Below are 20,365 nucleotides of genomic sequence, written 5' to 3' on the forward strand. Positions count from 1 at the left end.
GCTAGCATTTAGAAGATTGAGGGGGGATCTTATAGAAACTTACAAAATTCTTAAGGGGTTGGACAGGCTGGATGCAGGAAGATTGTTCCCGATGTTGGGGAAGTCCAGATCAAGAGGTCACAGTTTAAGGATAAGGGGGAAATCTTTTAGGACCGAGATGAGAAAAACATTTTTTACACAGATAGTGGTGAATCTGTGGAATTTTCTGCCACCGAAAGTAGTTGAGGCCAGTTCATTGGCTATATTTAAGAGGGAGTTAGATGTGGCCCTTGTGGCTAAAAGGATCAGGGGGTATGGAGAGAAGGCAGGTACAGGATACTGAGTTGGATGATCAGCCTCGGAGGGCCGAATGGCCTACTCCTGCACCTATTTTCTATGTTTCTACAATGTCTCAGAAATGTCTTATGGATTTAGCCAGGCTAAGTATTGAACTAATCATTGCCAGAACAATACATTTTTGTGCTGTGATCAAAATTTTTCACAAAAAAAGGCCAGGAAAGCTCTTTATTAAAGTAAATAATTATGTCTTTTCATGATCTGATCTGCTTTGAAATACAGATTTTTTTTGTGTGAATTCTTCCTCCTTATCAGTATTGTAGCATAAAAAAAGTTGTTCAAAACAAATGTGCTTTCTTCTTTCTGATTATTTTATTTTATTTATATTCATCATGGAGGGAGTATAGGAGCATGAGGCCTCAAATGCAGAAAATCAACAGAGCGCTCCATTCCACCCCTCTCTCATCTTCCATACCCCTTTTTGCCTTTCAGGCTACAGCTCATGGCATAAACCGGCAGTAGATAAAAACAGGATGACTAATGGAGAAGGGACGGGGCCCGAAAGAAACTTTATACCCACTGATAAAATTCCTCTCAGAGGCTCCGTGTACAAGCACACCCAGGTCTCGTTGCACCTCCCTTTTTCCTAATCTGATAATATTCAGGTAATTATCTGCCATTCTGTTCTTGCCACCAAAATGGATGGCCTCACATTTATCCACATTATACTGCATCTGCCATGCATCTGCCCACTCACCCAACCAATCCAAGTCACCCTGCAGCCTCATAGCATCCTCATCGCAGCTCATGCTGCCACCCAGCTTTGTGTCATCTGCAAACTTGGAGATGTCACATTTAATTATCTTGTCTAAATCATTTATATTGTAAATAACTTGGGTCCCAGCACTGAGTTTTAGTCACTGTGTGTCATTATGTAAAGGACCTGGTAATTCTTACTCTTTGCATTCTGTCTGCGAACCAGTTCTCTATCCATGTCAATACCCTACCCCCAATAGCATGTGCTCTTATTTTGCATACTAATCTCTTGTGTGGGACCTTGTCAAAGACTTTTTGAAAGTCCAAATACACCACATCCACTGGCTCTCCGTTATCCATTCTACTTGTTACATCCTCAAAAATTCCAGAAGATTAGTCAAGGAAAAGATTTCCCCTTCATAAATCCATGCTGGCTTTGACCGATCCTGTTACTGCTTTCCAGATGCACTGCTATAACATCTCCTGGTCTATAATTCCCTGTTTTAGGCTGTGGGCCAAAGTGCTTTTTTGTTTAAGTTTGTCACCCAAATCACGTAACTACCTGAATTTTTAACATGTTGTGTAAAAATATTATATAAATGCATCTTACTTTGATGGACTGATATTAAAGTATATAATTAGTTAATTACCTAATTAAGTAGCTAATTAGAAAATTAACCGTTGTGATGGAAATAGTAATAAACACCCAGACTGCTTTAAAATTCAAAAATGTGATATTCTCAAGATCAGAACTTTAATATTAATCACAGCAATAAAGGAGGAAACAATATCCTGGCCTGGATCTCACGGGGAGCAAATGAAGGGAGGGAGAAAAATACTGGGGTGAGGTTTAATACTTGCAGGGAGAATACTTACTGATGAGCCTGGGCTAGTACATGCCTGATGGGCCGAATGAGCTCTTTAAAAAAAATCTGAGCAGATTCTCAGTGAATGACAATTTTTCTGGACTTTTCCTGGCCTGGCACGGGCCTTTTGGGCAAAAATGCTCCTCCTGGGCTAATAAGGGCATTTGGGGCTAAAGGGACTAGTTTCTTGACTAATAGGGGCCTTGTGGGCCGAAATTGGTGATTTCAGGCAGGGCAAACAACTAATTTCATTTCATTTCCAATTGCATTGCAGATTCAAGCTCAGGGCAGGCTGAATAGCTCATTGCATTTTCATTTCACTTCCATTGCCATTGCAGATTTAAGCACAGGGCAGGCGAAGACAAACAATTTATGGCATTTTCACTTCATTTCCATTGCCATTGTAGTTTTAAGCACAGGGCAGGCCCAAGCCAAACAGCTGATTGCATTTTCACTTCATTTTCATTGCCATTGCAGTTTCAAGCACAGGTCAGGCCTAAGCCAAACAGCTGATTGCATTTTCACTTCACTTCCTTTGCCATTGCACTTCCAACACAGGGCAGGCTCAAGCCAAACAGCTCATTGCATTTTCACTTCATTTCCATTGCCATTGCCGTTTCAAGCACAGAACAGGCTAAACAACTCATTTCATTTTCATTAAGGGCTAACAAATTATTTATTCAAGTACATTGCAGACTTACAGTGTTCTGTAGTTTCCCAGCTCAGACAGAGAGTTGTGACCTCTCCCTCGCCATCTTGCAGATAGACTGAGCCACGCCCACACTTCCGGGTTTATAGTCCCTCCCACCAGAAGGGGCGTGGCCTTCATGGCAGTGATTGCCAGGAGAGGGAATCAAAAAGTTGTAAACACTGCCCAGGCCATCACTGGCTCCGACCTCCGCACCATCGGAGGGATCTATCGAGATCACTGCCACAGAAAGGCAGCCAACATCATCAAAGACCCATCCTGACCACACACTCATTTCACCATTGCCATCGGGAAGAAGGTACAGGAGTATGAAAACTAAGGTCCAAGTTCAGGAACAGCTTCTTCCCTACAGCCATCAGGCTATTAAACACAACAACAAATAAGCTCTGAACTGCAACAAACTATTACTATTATTGCACTATATTCGCTATTTATTGAGTATGTGTGCATGTGCATACACACACTGAATTTTTTCTTCTTCTCCCATTATGTATTATGTTGTGCTGCAGCAAGTAAGAATTTCATTGTCCTATCTGGGACATATGACAAAAAAACACTCTTGACTCTTGATATGTGTGAAGAAGGGTCTCAAGCTGAAACGTAACCAATTCCTTCCCTCCAGAAATGCTGTCTATCCTGCTGAGACAATAGACAATAAGTGCAGGAGTAGGCCATTCGGCCCTTTGAGCCAGCACTGCCATTCAATGTGATCAAGGCTGTTCAACCCAAATCAGTACCCTGTTCCTGCCTTCTCCCCATATCACATGACTCTGCTAGCTTTAAGAGCCCTATCTAGCTCTCTCTTGAAAGTATTCAGAGAACAATCTCCATCGTCCTCTGAGGCAGAGAATTCCACAGACTCACAACTCTCTGAGAAAAGGTGTATCCTTGTCTCCGTTCTAAATGGCTTACTCCTTATTCTTAAACTGTGGCCACTGGTTCTGGACTCCCCCAATATCGGGAATATGTTTACTGCCTCTAGCGTGTCCGAACCTTTAATAATCTTATATGTTTCAATAAGATCCACTCTCATCCTTCTAAACTATAGAGTATACAATCCCAGCCACTCCATTCTCTCAGCATATGACAATCCCGCCATCCCGGGAATTAACCTTGTAAATCTATGCTGCAGTCCCTCAGCAGCAAGAATTTCCTTCCTCAAATTAGGGGACCATAGTATCCTCACAGTTCACACTTCCACCCAGCATTGTGTCATAGATTTACAAGGTTAATTCTCGGGATGGCAGGACTGTCATTTGCTGAGTGAATGGAGCGGCTGGGCTTGTATACTCTGGACTTTAGAAGGATGAGAGGGTATTTTATTGAAGCATATAAGATTATTAAAGTTTGGACACGCTGGAGGCAGGAAAAATGTTCCCAATGTTGGGGAAGTCCATAATCAGGGGCCACATTTTAAGAATAAGGGGTAAAGCATTTAGAACACAGACGAGGAAACACTTTTTCTCACAGAGAGTTGTGAGTCTGTGGAATTCTCTGCCTCAGAGGACGATGGAGCATCTCCTATGTGGGATCTCTCTCTCTCTCTCTCTCTCTCACACACATATATACATTTGCATATGTACACAAACATGAAATTAGCCAACAAACAATAATAGTGCAAAAAAAACGAAACTGCTGCTCTGAAGACGATGTAGTTCAGATCTTATTTGGAGGTTGTATTGTTTAATAGCCTGATTGCTGCAGAGAAGCAGAAAATGTTGGAGCTACTCACTTTCATTTGTGGCGAGAGGAACATAGTTCACATCTCAGGTCAACAACATTTCATGAGAACTGGGAAAAAGTGAGAAATATAAGCTTGTTTTATAGTTTCCAGTTCTGATGAAATGTAATTGAAAACAAAAATAAGTCTCTTGGTTAGAAACCCTGGTTGGAAACAAATAAATTGCAGGATAATTAAATGCTGTTCAGTTCTATCTCTACAATGGAGGGCACAATTAAAGCCCTGTCCCACGGTACAAGTTCATTCCACGAGTTCTCCCGAGTTTGCCCTGATTCGAACTCAGAGATTTACGATACTGGCCAATCGTCGGTACTCGGGACTCTCGTGGACATTTTTCATCATGTTGAAAAATCTTCACGAGTCTTCCCGTGCATTACATGCCGTTAGCGAGTCTTCCTGAGTACCTGCCATCAGCGCTAAGATACGTCCCCGAGCTCCGACGTACCCGCTACGTTCATTCTCCGTGCTTACCATGAGTTTGATTTTTTTTTAACTCGGGAGAGCTCTTGGAATGAACTCGCACTGTGGGACAGGGCTATTAGGTTTCTATATGTGTGGAAGGTAGGAATTGAAAGAAATCGATGTTAGGATTAATGACATAGTGCTTGGAGATTATGGTGATAGAAGCAGGAAATCTCTGAAGTTTGGTGATCTACTTCCAGTGGACTAAAGGAATTTGATGTGTTAAATTATTTGGATACAGGAACAAACTGAAACACCTCCAATAATCTATATTCTATCCTATGGGGAGAAGGCAGGAAGGGGATACTGATTGTGGATGATCAACCATGATCACAGTGAATTGTGGTGCAGGCTCAAAGGGCCAAATGACCTGCTCCTGCACCATTCAGGTAATTGTCATATGACATCGTCTATTGTCTATAAAATGGAATCCAGAAAATGAAACAATGCATTGTTGCCAAGAGATGGTCTGTAATGTTCCGTTGCTGTGGTAGCGTTAGGTCAGTTCAACAACCTGATGGGACAGTAGCTTTTTTTGAACTGACATTTACACTTCTGCATCTACTGTGGTGACAGTGAGAAAAGACTACAGCTTATCAAATTTCAATTATCGGTTGAACAAACTTAACCCGAACAGCTTGGTATTCCTAACATCTTTACATTCTGAGACCTTTCCTTTAAAAGATCTTTCAGGGAAAGTGTTACGACTATCCGCAGAAACTGCGTGTCTTTTGTAATCAATTCCCCTTGCAGTAGACAATAGCCTTCTTTGTGTCATCGGAAGGCTAAATTCAATCTGGAAATTGTCCTCGTGGGGAAAGACCATCAAATTTTCTTTATTTATTGTGACATTTGGATCGATACAGGTATTGTAATTTTCTTTTCCACTTACCTTGTGTAGTGCTGATTTACATAAGATGTTCACTCCTGTATATCTGTATGAGTATGGGAAGACAAATGTTTCAGGACATTTGATAGTGGAGACTTGTGTGCACAAAATTACATATGTTTTCCAAGTGATTTCCATCACATAAGCACAGAAATTAAGGAATTTCACAAGCTCTTGGTTTGAAACGATTTTAATATAGTTTAGAGATACAACATGAATCAGACGCTTCGGACCAGCGATTCTATGGTGACCATCGATCACCGATTTTAGTTTAGTTGTTCATTGTCATATGAAAAGCTTGAAATTGCATGCTGCAGGTAAAGGAAAGCCGATACATGATTGCAATCAAACCGTCCACAGTATACAGGTGAAGGGTAAATAAAGATTTTAGAGTGGAATGATTGTAATCGATGTCAGCAGACCTCTTACAGTCTGCACGCAGATGCAGAACAGCACGCAAAGGATCACCTTGCTCAGGCGCCAGTTGGTCTCGACATTCATACTGGTTCAAGAGTGTTTTATTGTCCAGCATGTTTTATTGTCTTATGTCCCAAAACAGGCTATTTTGGCGAGACAGAGACGGTAAATTGGCTTGAATTGTTTTATTTTAATGAAACAACGAGCCAACGAAAGTGGAACCAAATTTACAAGGTGGCTTCCACAAGTGTGGGCGCTAGACTGACAGTTACTGATAGTTACAGCAAAAATAAACTGCCAATAGAACACCCGCCCGTGCTCAGTGACTCCTCCCTCCCGTCAATCACGCGGGTTCTATTACCCAGAGCTACACTATGTTTTTCCCCTTTTTCAAACACTCCCTACACATTAGTGGCAATTTTATGGAGGCCATTTACGGAACCTAAAAAGCTACATGTGTTTGGGATGTGGGAGGAAACTGGAACACCCGGAGGAAACCCACACAGTCACTCAAACTCCACTGTACCCAATGTCCGTATTGAACCAAGATTTCTGGTGCTGTGAGGTAGTAGCTCTACCGGCTGCGCCATTGTGCTGCTCATTTTATGAGTGCAAATTCCATTGTTTTCTTTGTTTTGAGTTTTAGTTACTTTGAGAATAGAGCAGGATTTGCTTTTGAGTCAGTTTATAGACACATAATCTGCGAGAATTGCCAATCCAATGATAAGGAAGTGCTACACTGAACTATTATCTACCTCTTTGATGACCCTTGGACTATCCTTGATCAGACTTTGCTGGGTTTATCTTGCGCTGTAAATGGGTCGATTGCAAACGTGTATTGTCCTTCTGCTGACTGGTCTGCACGCAACAAAAGCTTTACACTGTACCTCGGTACACATGACAACAAACTAAACGTAAACTCAAGAGCATAGACCATAGAACAGTACAGCACAGGAACAGGCCCTTTGGCCCACAATGTCCGTGCCACGGATGGTGCCCTGTTAAACTAATCTTCTCTGCTTGTCTGCTCTGTACCAATTCTATTTAATTATTATTTTGGTTATTTTGCAGCCACTTTAAATTACAACCATGTGGAGGTGCATTTGTGGGATTGAAGAGTCCCATGCATCATCGGAGGTAAGTATTTTTGTAATTTCCTGTTGTTGCATTGCATTTACAAAATTTGTATTTGTATTATCGCCGGAGTCCCATTGTTCTTCACGGCTGTCCCCTCACGCCCAGTTCCCATTGTCTTCCCCTAGCCCCCCCCCCCCCCCCCCACTCTCATTGAACGATGATTGCGAGTCGATCATGAAGCCCCACTGCCGCTGAGGATCCCGAAGCTGCCGTTGCTGCTGAGGCTTCCATCACCGCCACTGCTTAGGTTCCCTCAGCCCAGGCAGACCTCGCCATCCGGCTTCACCTCGGTCCCCTGGGAGGCCTGTGGGGCGAGTCCAGTATGTTCCAGTCGGCGGCGCGTTTGTTTAAAACATGCATTGGCTTTCATGCACTCCATATTAATGCACTTCTCAAGTCACTGAATATTTCAATACTGTTTTCTCTGAGGAAGGGTTTCGGCCCGAAACGTTGCCTATTTCCTTCGCTCCATAGATGCTGCTGCACCCGCTGAGTTTCTCCAGCCTTTTTGTGTAACCTGTTTTCTCTAAAGTCTGATTCACTATGATCCAGTTATTAATAGTGACCAATTATTCTGCAGGCACTGAGCTGCAGGTCTACCACAGGTAGGTATTTGGCGGCTGGTTTATCTGAGCAGCTGGCTCAGTATGAACAGCTGGTAATGCAGCTCATTGATCAACATCTGGACAAAAAGACCCAGCTGCAAGTGAGAGGTGAACACCTTAAGGTAACATCAATTCCAGTTGAATATTTTTGTGTTACCCTTACTGAGTGAGCTATTACAGTGATCTGTGTACTTTGTGTTTGCATTTCTGCAGTTGGATTTCACTTTAAAGCCTGAAAATTCAGTCCAAAATATTGCAAGTTTTCTTTGTAACAATAACAATTAACAATGCCTCTTATTTTCTAAAGCTTATTTTCAAATTAGTTACATGGTTTACGACATTCCAATGTTAATTGAACAATAAAGGTCCCTTATAAGCAACGTTGGCTGGTTCGGCAGGCCCGGCAGAAATGTCCATCATGTTTCCCAGCCAGTTAAAAGAAGCAAGGGTGGGAACAGCTGAGGTTCTGACTAAATGTTTTCAGTCTTCCCTTGCCAAAGGAATGGTGCCAGAAAATTGCTCAAATTGTCGAGGAGTGCTTCCTGTTAGTATATAATAGCAAAGATGAAATTGTACAGGAGAAGACGCAGGTGGGATTTAGTTTAGTTAATTGTCACATATCGAGTAAACTATAAAAGAATACAAGACTCGGAGGGATTGCCGTGAGTGCAGTGATCTTGGAGTCTGCTGCGAGTGCGGACGGCTTTCTGACTTTGGGCGGACAGGGAATGCAGAGAGAGTACAGCGGTCGGTGAAGGAGCATGTGTGTAGCCTGTACATTAAACTGATGGCTGTGGGTCTCCGCCTATGCTGGGTGCCCTAGAAATTCTCACACACCACTGTGGTGGCTGTTTATGTTTAATCTTTGTAGTTTTGTGTCTTGTTGCTTTTTTGGTATGACTGTGGTAAATCAAATTTTATTGTACCTCAGTGCATGTGACAATAAAGGACCATTAAACCATTGAATGTAAATTAATAATTTCATCCCGTGATTTCATTAGGATAATTTTAATATCTTAATAACAAGGTGGAATTGAAGAATTGGTGCTCTTGAATTACAAATGTTGCGTGTTTGTGATTTCCATTCTATGTTGCCCAGTTTTTATCACTGTTAGGAGGTATTAATCACGTTAACTTTCTCAGTTACTGGAAGACCTCAAGGGAAAAGTCCGTGAAAACGAAGAAGAGTTTATCGGAAAAAAAACGCAACTTGTCGCAACTTGTCGGTGTGTTGCAGGAAGAGCTTCATAGAAATAATCGGGATCTAGCGGTAAGGACATCATTGTTTGCTGCTGTGTGAATGTCTATTTCAGGGAAAGATCTCTGCAACCAGCTAAGGGATTCTGTTGCAACTGGCAGTGAAATAAAAATAGCAGGGAGCCTCTTGGAAATAAATCTGTATTTTCTTTTGTATAAATGTTCCCATTCGTTTTTTTCTAAATCAGCCCATCAACCCTTTTGTGATCTGTTATAGTGCAGAATCACATTTTATGTGGAGCCTTGCAACATTGTCATTCTGGTTATGACAGGTTGTTGGCATTGCTGATCTGTGCCACCAATCTTTTGAGCCCTGATCAAGATCAGAAGAGAACTGCTATTTAAGATGCCAACTACACATGAACTCTTGATTATAATGCAACAGTGTTACTACCGATTATATCTATCTTCCATCTATTCTATTCCATATATATTACTAAAACTCTCATCTTGACCACTTCCTCTCTGCTTTGGAATTAAATTTGATCAAAAACGATCCTGCTTAATGCTACGATTGTGTTGGGGAATGGGACAAGGCCTCCTGTGCGACTGGGGAACAACATTTTAGTTGTTCTTTTTCCCATCCACTAGTGGGAGAGTCGAGCAGTAGAGTTCATAGCCTCAGATTTAAAGGAAGTTCCTTTGGGAAGCATATTAAGAGGAATTTCTTTAGACAGAAATAAGGGGTTGCCCATTTAATGCATTTGCATTTTTGGTTCTCTGACAACGGCATGCGTGTTTGCAACTATGTTTGTCAAAGTGTAGACAATGCAGGCTCGTAGAATATTTTCAAGATAGTGGGGATTGATTCATGATAAACTGGGTGAATGTATACATTAGGTCAGTGATGATCTTAATGAAAGGCAGAACAGACCTGATGGACTGAATCGGTATTCCTGTAGAATGTGAAAACAAACAACTGCAGGTGCTGGTTTAAACCAAAGATAGAAGTGCTGGAGTAACTCAGTAGAATAAGGATCCTGGCCTGAAACATCATCCATCGTTTTTTTCTAAAGATGTTGCCTGACCTGTTGAATTATCCTTGGACTTTGTGTCTAACTTAGGTACTGCTCCCTTGAGGAGGTACATATCTGTCAGCTATAGTAGTCCTGTGAATATCCCTCATCCACACCATCTTGTACATGGATTTTAATGCTTGCATTTCAAACGTTTTTGATCAGTGAACCATTAGAAATGTATTTCCGCTTGATATTACCGTTGATAAAACAAGCAGACAAGTTCTTTGTCCTTTTTGACATTTCACTGTATGCAATTTTGTAATGATAGTCAGCAGTTTCAAGTAAATGTGTGACTAAAGACCAGCGGGTGGCGCCGCAAGTGGCAGCCTCCACATACAGCCTCTCGTCATTTTCTTCTTTTGGCTGTTTTCATTCTGTTTTATTTCTATGTGTTAGCGTATCTTTAGTTTTGTATTATGTGGGGGGTGGAGGAAACAAAACTTTTTTTATCTCTTCCCTCGACGGAGGTGCAACTTTTTCCGTATTGCATCTCCGCCAGCATTGTGGCCTAACATCGTGGAGCTGGCGGTAGCTTTGTTAGGGATCAACGTCGCGGGTGGATGATTGCAAGCTTCACTTGGTCCGCCCTGTTTCGACTAATGCAATCAACCCGGCGTGCACAATCAAATAAGATCAAATAGAACAAGTTGTCCTACAACTTTAGGCTGTGCACGCCATACGCATGAAGAAGAAGAAGGATCAATGTTGGGAGCTCCAAGTGCGGGATCTTTGACCGCCCCGATTGCGGGAGCCTTGATCGCTCCGTTGTGGGGGCTTTGATTGCCGACTGCGTGATCGTCGATCCCCCCGGCGGCAGGTGTTTCTATTGCCCCAACCGCGGGAGAAAAGGAGGAAGATGGTAAAAGTTATTCACTTCCCATCGCAGTGGGGAATATGTGGTCGCCGGAAAACACGATGGACGAGCTGACTGCCCTGGTGGGGACTCGGAGGGATTGCCCTGAGTGCAGTGATCGTGGAGTCTGGTGCGAGTGTGGACAGCTTCCAGACTTTGGGCTGGCAGGGACTGCAGAGAGAGTACAGCAGTCGGTGAAGGAGCATGTGTGTGGCCCGGATATTGAACTGATGGCTGTGGGTCTCCGCTTATCCCGTGTGCCCTAGGGATTGTCACACGCCGCTGTGATGGCTATTTATGTTTAATCTTTATGTCGTTTTGTATCTTGTTGCTTTTTTGGTATTACTGTGTGGTAAATCAAATTTCACTGTACTTCAGTACACGTGACAATAAAGGACCATTAAACCATTGAATGCAAATTAATGATTTCATCCCGTGATTTCATTAATGATAATTTTAATTTTAATGTCTTAATACCAAGGCGGAGTTGAAGACCTAACTATTGGTGCACTTGAATAACAAATGTTGTGTGTGTGTGATTTCCATACTATGTTGCCCAGTTTTTTATCACTATTAGGAGATATTAATCACTTGTTAACTTCCTTAGTTGCTGGAAGACTTGAATGAAAAACTCGGGGAAATCGAAGAGGAACTGCGAAAAACAACACAACAATTGGAAATACTGCAGACAAATCTGGAATGGAACAATTGTGCGATAGTGGTAAGGAAATCATTGTTTGCTGCTGTGTGAATCTCTATTTCCAGGAGGTCGAAGGTTCTCGTAGGTTATAGCCGTTGCAGACCGGTGAATTTCATTGGGAAAAAAAACGTAAACAGTAATTTTCAGAAGCAAAGAAAACTGACCGGTAATGTTATTGTCCGCCGAGCTTCACAACCGTGGATCTCTGGCTTCTTAAAAGTTTGCTCCACTCCTTTTTCCCCATTCTCCTCCCCCCCTTTTAAAGGATTTACTGTCCATGGGCTTTAACCTTCGTAATTAGAGCGCAAATCTTCCTGTTCATCGCGGCATGTGTATCACCTTGGCTTTGCACCATGTGAATTTCACTCAGACAGTTCCTCCCCTGCTTGCCCTGTCTTCCGCCTGCATAATGGGCTGGAAAGGAAGTGGTGTGTGTGTGTGTGTGTGTGTGTGTGTGTGTGTGTGTGTGTTCCACTCTGACAGTCGCCGTTCCAGTTGCCGGTTTATCAGGTGACTGCCGGCAACTTGACAGACGCCTGACAATTCGCCTAAGTGGAACAGGCTCCCTCCCGAAAGTCCTTTTCGTTTAATTTGGCTACTTTTTAATTTTTTTAGGAGTTAGTGGAACATATAAGAATACTTGAAGAAACGAATCAGGACCTGGACAACAAGTATTACGCTGCAGATTACGACAGCTATATCGAGATCTGTGGTTTGAAGGCGACCCATGAAATTGAATTAGCACATCTCAAAGGTAAACACAGCACTCAGCTCTGTAAAATCAGGGAGAAACATGCACAAGAAACATCACAGAAAGATCAGTGCTGTTTACAACTTCACAAAGATCTCCAACATTTAAGACCTCACACCAAGTTCTGTGCACCCCTTGCAGAACAGGCAACTGGTTCTTTAAATTATTTCACCGACCGGAAGATTAACGAACTGGAAGGTTTTTACTCAAAGTTGACCTGTTAATATTTTTGGCCATAAATGGTCCTACCGCAGATTTGTACATCTGTCGTCTCGTGGTAGGGAGTAGGTTTGCCCTAAAATATTCTAGCATTAGAGGAATGGAGTGGATTTTATGACAAAACATCACTTCATTTTTGTTTTGCCGTGTAATTCTCTGGTCCCTGCAACCTCGTGAGATTTTGTGTATGCAAATTGGTTGCTGTAATTCCCATATTTTATCACTGATCACACTTAAAAATATACTTCATTGGTTGGTAAATGGGTTGATACATTGATTGATCAGGAAAAGTAGCGTGTAATCTAAGTTTTTTTCATTCAGGTATTCTTGTCAGATTCCTTGATCAGAAGATAGTGATGTTTAAAGGATTCAATAAAATAATTCTTTGAGAAGCATTTGTAAGAACACACAGTAGTCATTTGGACAGATTCGTACAGATGCTTTTCAAAACATTCTCTTCTTGAATCCTTTAAACATCGCTATCACTGAATTTTCATTTTCAGAGGATGCCGATAGTTAAAACATGACATGGTGAAGGGCGGCCTGGTGGCGCAGCGGTAGAGTTGCTGCCTTTCAGCGCCAGAGACCTGGGTTTGACTCCGACTTAGTTTTGGGATTCAGTAAATTTATACCTTAATTTCCAAAATGTTGAGGAGACACATTTTCTGTGGAGCTTTATTCAAGCTTCTAATCATTTCTCACTTAGTGATAGTTAAGGAATTTATCGTTGGATAAATATGTAAATGGAATTACCATTGTGCCTGAGCAATCTTCAAGCTTAATGAATTGTAGCATTTCAAGGATATTTGATGATTTCAAATACTGGTATTTAGTAGAACATATGATTTTCACTGATTTCCATTAACTGCTGTGGAAACTATTGCAAATTGTGGAGGTTTTGCTTTTTTTGCAACAAATATCAGATTGTTTTTTCCTTTCTCTTTCTAAAAGAACAAGTGATGTTTCTGATGGAAGAGGCAGAAAGGTCAGAGGACAGATTTGTGTCAAAGGAAGCTACATACCTGTTGATAATTGAACAGATGCAAGAGGAGCTGGACAATGTACAGGTACGCCAAATATAAGTCCCTTGCACCTGGTGACGATTAACTGAATATTGATCTGTTTGCCATTTACCTGGAATGAAATGACTTCATCTTATCAAAAAAGGAAAATTGATGGTATGATATACCGTGAGTTGTTGAAGCATTGTAGGAATTAAAGCATATAATTAGTTAGTTACCTAATGGTAGCTGATTACAAAATTCAATTACTAGATGTAAACATCTATCCATTTCTTAAGAAAAGGTTAACATTTTTAAATAGCCTAAGTGACCAATTAACACAAGAATTCACAATGTAACATGATTTTTAAATCTCATTGTCATGAATTTATAAGCCAAATGGAAGGAATTTTATGTTTAATTCCCGTAAGTTAATAGCCATTTTAATCATCTTGCGAATAGGTTTTTGTGGAACGCGATCGATTGGAAGGTTGCGATTGCAGTGAATTTGAACCCCATATTGACTGTAAAGATTGAGCACTATTTTCATTTTGCAGGAAAAGGAAGAACTGAAAATCCTTCCAGAAGAAACACAGCAGGAGCGCAGAGAACAAGATCCGTCCTCCTGCAAGAATGAATTGGCTGAGCTAAGGTTTGGTTCGACTTGAACTGGGATATCAGTTGCATTTCTATTGTGCCATACGATCAAATGGGATTATCTCTTGATGCTTTGGCTGGCAAACAACGTTTGAAGTGTCGATGATGGTAGCAAAGACGGCAGTCAATTTTCGTAGGGTGGTGTCGTGGAGCCACAAATTATTCAACTCCTTGACGATGGAGAATCCGTCTGGTTAAAGGAGGACATTCAGTTTTGAATGGCTGAACGGCTTTCATATGGTTTGTTTTAGATTAGTTTAGTTTAGGGAGAATCTAAATCCAAGCTGACTATCAACACGCATTTGGGATTGTTTCAGTTCAATACGCTTCCATTCGGCATATCATCAGCCCCAGGGATTTTTCAAGGGTTTATGTCACAAATTCTAGACGGAATTGAAGATGTGGTGCGTTACTTGGATGACATCCTCATCTCAGCCCCTGGCAGGCAGACACATGATGAAAGGTTGGAAGTGGTACTCAATGCCTTGAGACACACAGTGTAAGAGTGAAGGCACAAAAGTGTGAGTTCTATTAGAACTCGGTAGAGTACTTGGGTCATAAGATGTACAAGGATAGTCTACACCCCACCAAGGGTAAAGTTGATGCAATCCAGAACACGCCCACTCCCAGAAACATATCTGAGATATGATCCTTTTTAGGATAAGTGCATTATTGTGGGAGGTTCGTACCATGCCTGTCCACCTGTTTACATCCCTTGAGCGAGATCTTGAGAAAAGATGTACCATGGAAGTGGACACGTGAATGTGAACAAGCTTTCAAATCATGTAAAGCTCAGTTGGTAGAGAGTACAATACTTGTTCATTATGATGTCAATAATCCAATGAAGTTAGCATGTGATGCTTCACCATACGGTGTTGGTGCTGTCTCTCATGTGCTAGTAAATGGAGAGGAGAGGCCTATAGCCTTTGCTTCTAGTACACTCAGTTCCAAAGAGAGCGAGAGGATCTTGCATTAATTTTTGGCATTAGGAAGGTTTCACAAATACTTGTATGGTAGAAGGTTTGTAATCGTGACACATCACCAGCTGTTGACAGTGATCCTAAATCCAAAAGCACACATCCCAACTGTGGCAGCAGCCAGAATGCAAAGATGGGCATTGATATTGACTGCATACCAGTATCAGCAATGCTGACGCCATATCTAGATTACCTTTGGAATCGGAGTTTACCCCAAACAGAGAGAATGTGTTTTATTTCTCTCGTGTAGGTGAGTTAACTATCACTTCAGGAGACATTGGGAAGGCTACTCACACTGACAGACTTTTGTCAAGAGTGCAGGAGTATGTTACAAATGGATGGCCAAACAAATTGCCAGATTCAGATGCAGAACTGAACCCATTTTTTGTACATAGGAATGAACTCTCAGTAGACCAAGGGTGCGTCACGTGGGAGCGAGGGTTGTAATCCCTGAAAGATACGGAGTAAAATTGTTAGCAGATCCTCCTGATCAGCATTTGGGAATGTGTCTCAAAGAGTCTAGCTAGAAGCTATCTATGATGGCCTGGTGCAGAGTTAGATGGACAATAATTGTTCATTGTGATTGATAGTCACTCCAAGTGGATAGAGGTGTTTCCAATGAACAAAACGACATCCAGCAAAACAATTTACATTTTGCGAGGATTGTTTGCATCCTATGGATTTCCAGTGGAAATGATGTCTGATAACGGACCTTAATTCTGTTCACAAGAGTTTGAGTATTTCATGAAAGGGAATGGTGTAAAACACACTAGAGTCGCTCCATACCATTCCGCTTCAAATGGAGCAGCAGAACGCACACTGCAAATTTTGAAGTGTACATTAGTCAAACAAGTGCTGGATCCAAATCCAAAGAAAAGCCATTTGTCTCTGTTTCACAAACTGGCTAACTTGAGATGATGAACTAAGGAGAGGTTCTGCAGAGGAAGCATTGCTTGTAGTTGAATTGTCACTGAGTTGAATGTAGGTTCTTGTTTGCTAACATGGTAATAAAATGGCACATCCATTTCACCCATCACTTATAGCAACCTTGGAAAAATAAGATGTCACTAGTCTTTGGATACACTAATGACATCTTATTCTTCCAAGGTTGTTAAAAGACACACGTTAGTTACTTTAGACTTTAGAGATACAGCATGGCAACAGGCCCTTCGTCCTACTGAGTCTGCGCCGACCAGCAATCATCCCGTACACTAGCGCAATCCTACACACGAGGGACAAATTACAATTTTAACCAATCCAAATAGCCTACAAACCCTCACATCTTTGTGGGAGGAAACTAGAATACCCGGAGGAAACCTACGCAGTAACAGGGAGAAGTTGCAAACTCCACACAAACAGCACCTACAGTCAGGAGTGATCCTGGGTCTCTGGCGCTGTAAGGCAGCAATTCTGCCCCCACTGTTACTTGATAGAATCTGAAGAACCATGTGCACACAATGTGCGTGGAATTACAGAATTCTGCTTGTAGGAGCACTGAATGATTTATCCATTTAATTCTCGCCTCTTTCCTTTTTGAGATGCGCCCTTGAATTGTTTTATAAAAAATATATTATTATTGAGTATTTTGTTCCCACTTTTTTAGGGAATATAACCTAGGTCAGTTTGCTGAGTGAAAAATAATTTCTCCCCCACTTCCCCTGGCATTTTTGCTAGTTTCTATACCTTTGCTTCCTCCAATTCAAGAAATGGTCTTTCCAGTTTGGCTCCGTCAAACCGCTTGTAGAGAAATCCACAGACTGTCGAAAGCAGCTGCTTCAAAGTCCTTGGAGAAGATTCCTTGAAAGCCCTGTGTTCTTCCCAGCCCTTGGTATCGATGACATTTCTTTGAGAAGGTGGGGTTACTGTGTTACTGTTTATACTGCTGTTTTCTTTCCAGACATGTCAGACCAGCGCCCAGGAAGCAAACAATTGGCAATGAAACACACAAGGAACATGAGGAGGCTTTTGAGAATGACTCAATTGAAAAGGTGGTGGTGGCACGGAAGAAGGTGTGTATTGCCAATCAATTCATCGTTTTCTAGTTGTAGCCTAATTTTCTGATGTTTTACACTGCATCGTGCCCCTAACACCCCACCCCAGTGAACAGGGCAACTCTGGAAAACCTGCTTCCATGTACATACTAACTAATAAATAGGATACATAGTACATCGGTTTGGAGTGGGTGATTCAGGCATCAACACAGAAAACCTGGCCTGGTTTCATTGTCCAGCCTCGAGGTCTGCACGTGGTGCCCCTCCCCTCACCCAGCAACAACTCCTCTCCTGCGAGACATGAGGTGTTTGAGTTACTCTCATGTCGCACTCACGCGAATGGGTTTTCAAATGCATATCTCTAATCTCCCTGTTTCGGTATGAAACAGTGCAGTGAATACAGGCCAAGGTGTAAGCCAAATCTCGAAATGAATGCGATAAATTTAGTTATCTCATCTTAACCAAAAGAAATTCTTAAATGTAGAGACACCTTTCTAGGAATACAGAGAGCAGGAAAAAACAGCTGACGTCCTGTCCAATAGTTCACCAAGGAATCCACATTGCTTGTTTGCTCATAAAATAGTGCATTCATTTGGTCCGTGGTCCGCTGCCACCCATTCGTACATTATAATGCGGATCTTTATAACATGATAAGTAAAAATAAATCTTCACATCTGTACCTTGGCATTTTACTAATTAGTTTAATTCTGAAAGAACTAATTCGTTGAGGTTCATAAGTGATGGGATAAGAATTAGGTCGTGTGGCCAATCAAGTCAACTCCTTGATTGAATCACGGCTGATCTATCTCTCCTTTGTAACCCCATTCTCCTACCTTTTCCGCATAAACTCTGACACCTGTATTAGGTTGATGTTAATTAGCTATTGACATCAGTTTCTGTTTTGCAGGCGAAGAAGCGAGTGAGGAGTTTCAAACGTTTATTCGCCTCTCGAAAAGTAAGACATCACGATGCATGGTGATGTTGAACCGGCCGACCCCTGTACGGAGCCAGTTCAGGGCGACCCACTCGTTCCAGGGCACGTCCGAGCCAGGTGTGGCTGTGGTGTTTGGTGCAACAGTGAATTGAGGAGGTCAGGAAGTCTGTTCCCAGCTGGTTCTCCAAGCTCCTAGTGTGTTGAAACCGGAGCCACAGAGGGTGGCTGCGTGACGGTAGAAGGAGCGATCAGATGACAGGTGTCGAGGTCCCAGTTGCTGTGAGTCCTGGGCGAGGTGGTGCAAAGGATGTTTGGTGTCCGAAGGGGCCTTGCACACCAGCCTGTGGGTGAAGTACTCTCTGCGAAGCTTGGCGGGTGCGATAGCTGCGAGCACCGGCAGAAGATCCGGAGTAGGACGTAGGCAGCCGGTGATGATCCGCATGGTGTCGTTGAGGATGGCGTCCAGCTTGCTAGTATGAGCGCTGCGGCATCATGCTGGGGCGGTGTACACGAGTGCAAGAGACCGGTTCAGAGAATAGATATCCAGGCGCCCCATGATGATCCAGCCAAGCAATGCAGGAGGTACACAAAATGCTCGAGAAACTCAGTGGGTGCAGCAGCATCTATGGAGCGAAGGAAATAGGCAACGTTTTCGAGCCGAAACCCTTCTTCAGACTGATAGCGGATGGGGGGGGGAAGGAGAGAAGGAATGAAAAGGGGAGGAGGAGGAGCTCGAGGGCTGGGGGATGGGAGGAGACAGCTCGAGGGTTAAGGAAGAGGAGGAGACAGCAAGGGCTAGCAAAACTGGGAGAATTCAATGTTCATGCCCCCAGGATGCAGACTCCCCAGGCGGAATATGAGGTGCTGTTCCTCCAATTTCCGGTGTTGCTCACTCTGGCAATGGAGGAGACCCAGGACAGAGAGGTCGGATTGGGAATGGGAGGGGGAGTTGAAGTGCTGAGCCACCGGGAGGTCAGGTAGGTTATTGCGGACTGAGCGGAGGTGTTCGGCGAAACGATCGCCCAACCTCCGCTTGGTCTCACCGATGTAAATCAGCTGACATCTAGAGCAGCGGATGCAGTAGATGAGGTTGGAGGAGATACAGGTGAAACCTCTGTCACACCTGGAATGACTGCTTGGGACCTTGAATGGAGTCGAGTGGGGAGGTGAAGGGACAGGTGTTGCATTTCTTGCGGTTGCAACGGAAAGTGCCCGGGGAGGGGCTGGTACGGGAGAGAAGGGAAGAATTGATAAGGGAGTTGCGGAGGGAGCGGTCTTTGCGGAAGGCAGACATTGGGGGAGATGGGAAGATGTGGCGAGTGGTGGGGACACGTTGGAGGTGGCGGGAGTGGCGGAGGATTATGTGTTGTATTTTCCGGCTGGTGGGGTGAAAGGTGAGGACTAGGGTGACTCTGCCCTTGTTGTGGGTGCGACGATGGGGAGAGAGAGAGCAGTGTTGTGGGGTATGGATGAGACCCTGGTGCGAGCCTCATCTATGGTGGCGGAGGGAAATCCCCGTTCCCTGAAGAACGAGGACATTTCCGATGCCCTGGTGTGGAACGTGGGACCAGATGCGGCATATGCGGAGGAATTGGGAGTAGGGGATGGAATCTTTACAGGGGGCAGGGTGGGAAGAAGTGTAGTCCAGATAGCCATACGAGTCAGTTGGTTTATAGTGTATGTCGGTCAGGAGTCTGTCCACTGCGATGGAGATGGTGAGGTCAAGGAATGGTAGGGAAGTGTCGGAAATGGTCCAGGTGTATTGTAGTGCCAGATAGAAGTTGGTGGTGAAGTGGATGAAGTCAGTGAGTTGTGTGTGGGTGCAGGAGGTGGCCCCAAAGCAGTCGTCAATGTAACGGAGGTAGAGGTCGGGGATGGGATCAAATACAACACATAATCCTCCGCCACTTCCGCCACCTCCAACGTGACCCCACCACTCGCCACATCTTCCCATCCCCCCCCCCCCCCCCCCCCCCCCCCCCCCCACCCTTGTCTGCCTTCCACAAAGACCGCTCCCTCCACAACTACCTTGTCAATTCTTCCCTTCTCTCCCGTACCACCCCCTCCCCGGGCACTTTCCGTTGCAATCACAGGAAATGCAACACTTGTCCCTTCACCTCCCCCCTCGACTCCATTCAAGGTCCCAAG

The 20,365-nt window shown here is 43.3% G+C and overlaps 1 protein-coding gene across 1 annotated transcript in view; it reads left to right on the forward strand.

Annotated features, from left to right (window-relative positions):
* LOC129695201 (uncharacterized) overlaps nt 1-18,838 on the forward strand; it is a 35,895-nt gene extending 17,057 nt beyond the window's left edge. Inside the window, exons 3-10 of the mRNA XM_055631976.1 lie at nt 7,834-7,980; nt 8,958-9,128; nt 11,595-11,708; nt 12,303-12,441; nt 13,609-13,724; nt 14,216-14,310; nt 17,190-17,301; nt 18,191-18,838. Of these exons, the coding sequence (XP_055487951.1) occupies nt 7,834-7,980; nt 8,958-9,128; nt 11,595-11,708; nt 12,303-12,441; nt 13,609-13,724; nt 14,216-14,310; nt 17,190-17,301; nt 18,191-18,262 (966 nt within the window). The 3' untranslated portion in view covers nt 18,263-18,838. The remainder of the gene's footprint in view (nt 1-7,833; nt 7,981-8,957; nt 9,129-11,594; nt 11,709-12,302; nt 12,442-13,608; nt 13,725-14,215; nt 14,311-17,189; nt 17,302-18,190) is intronic.
* Nucleotides 18,839-20,365: the final 1,527 nt, after the last annotated feature.

The sequence above is a fragment of the Leucoraja erinacea genome, unplaced genomic scaffold (assembly GCF_028641065.1).
Source record: "Leucoraja erinacea ecotype New England unplaced genomic scaffold, Leri_hhj_1 Leri_988S, whole genome shotgun sequence".
Lineage (NCBI taxonomy): Eukaryota > Metazoa > Chordata > Chondrichthyes > Rajiformes > Rajidae > Leucoraja > Leucoraja erinaceus.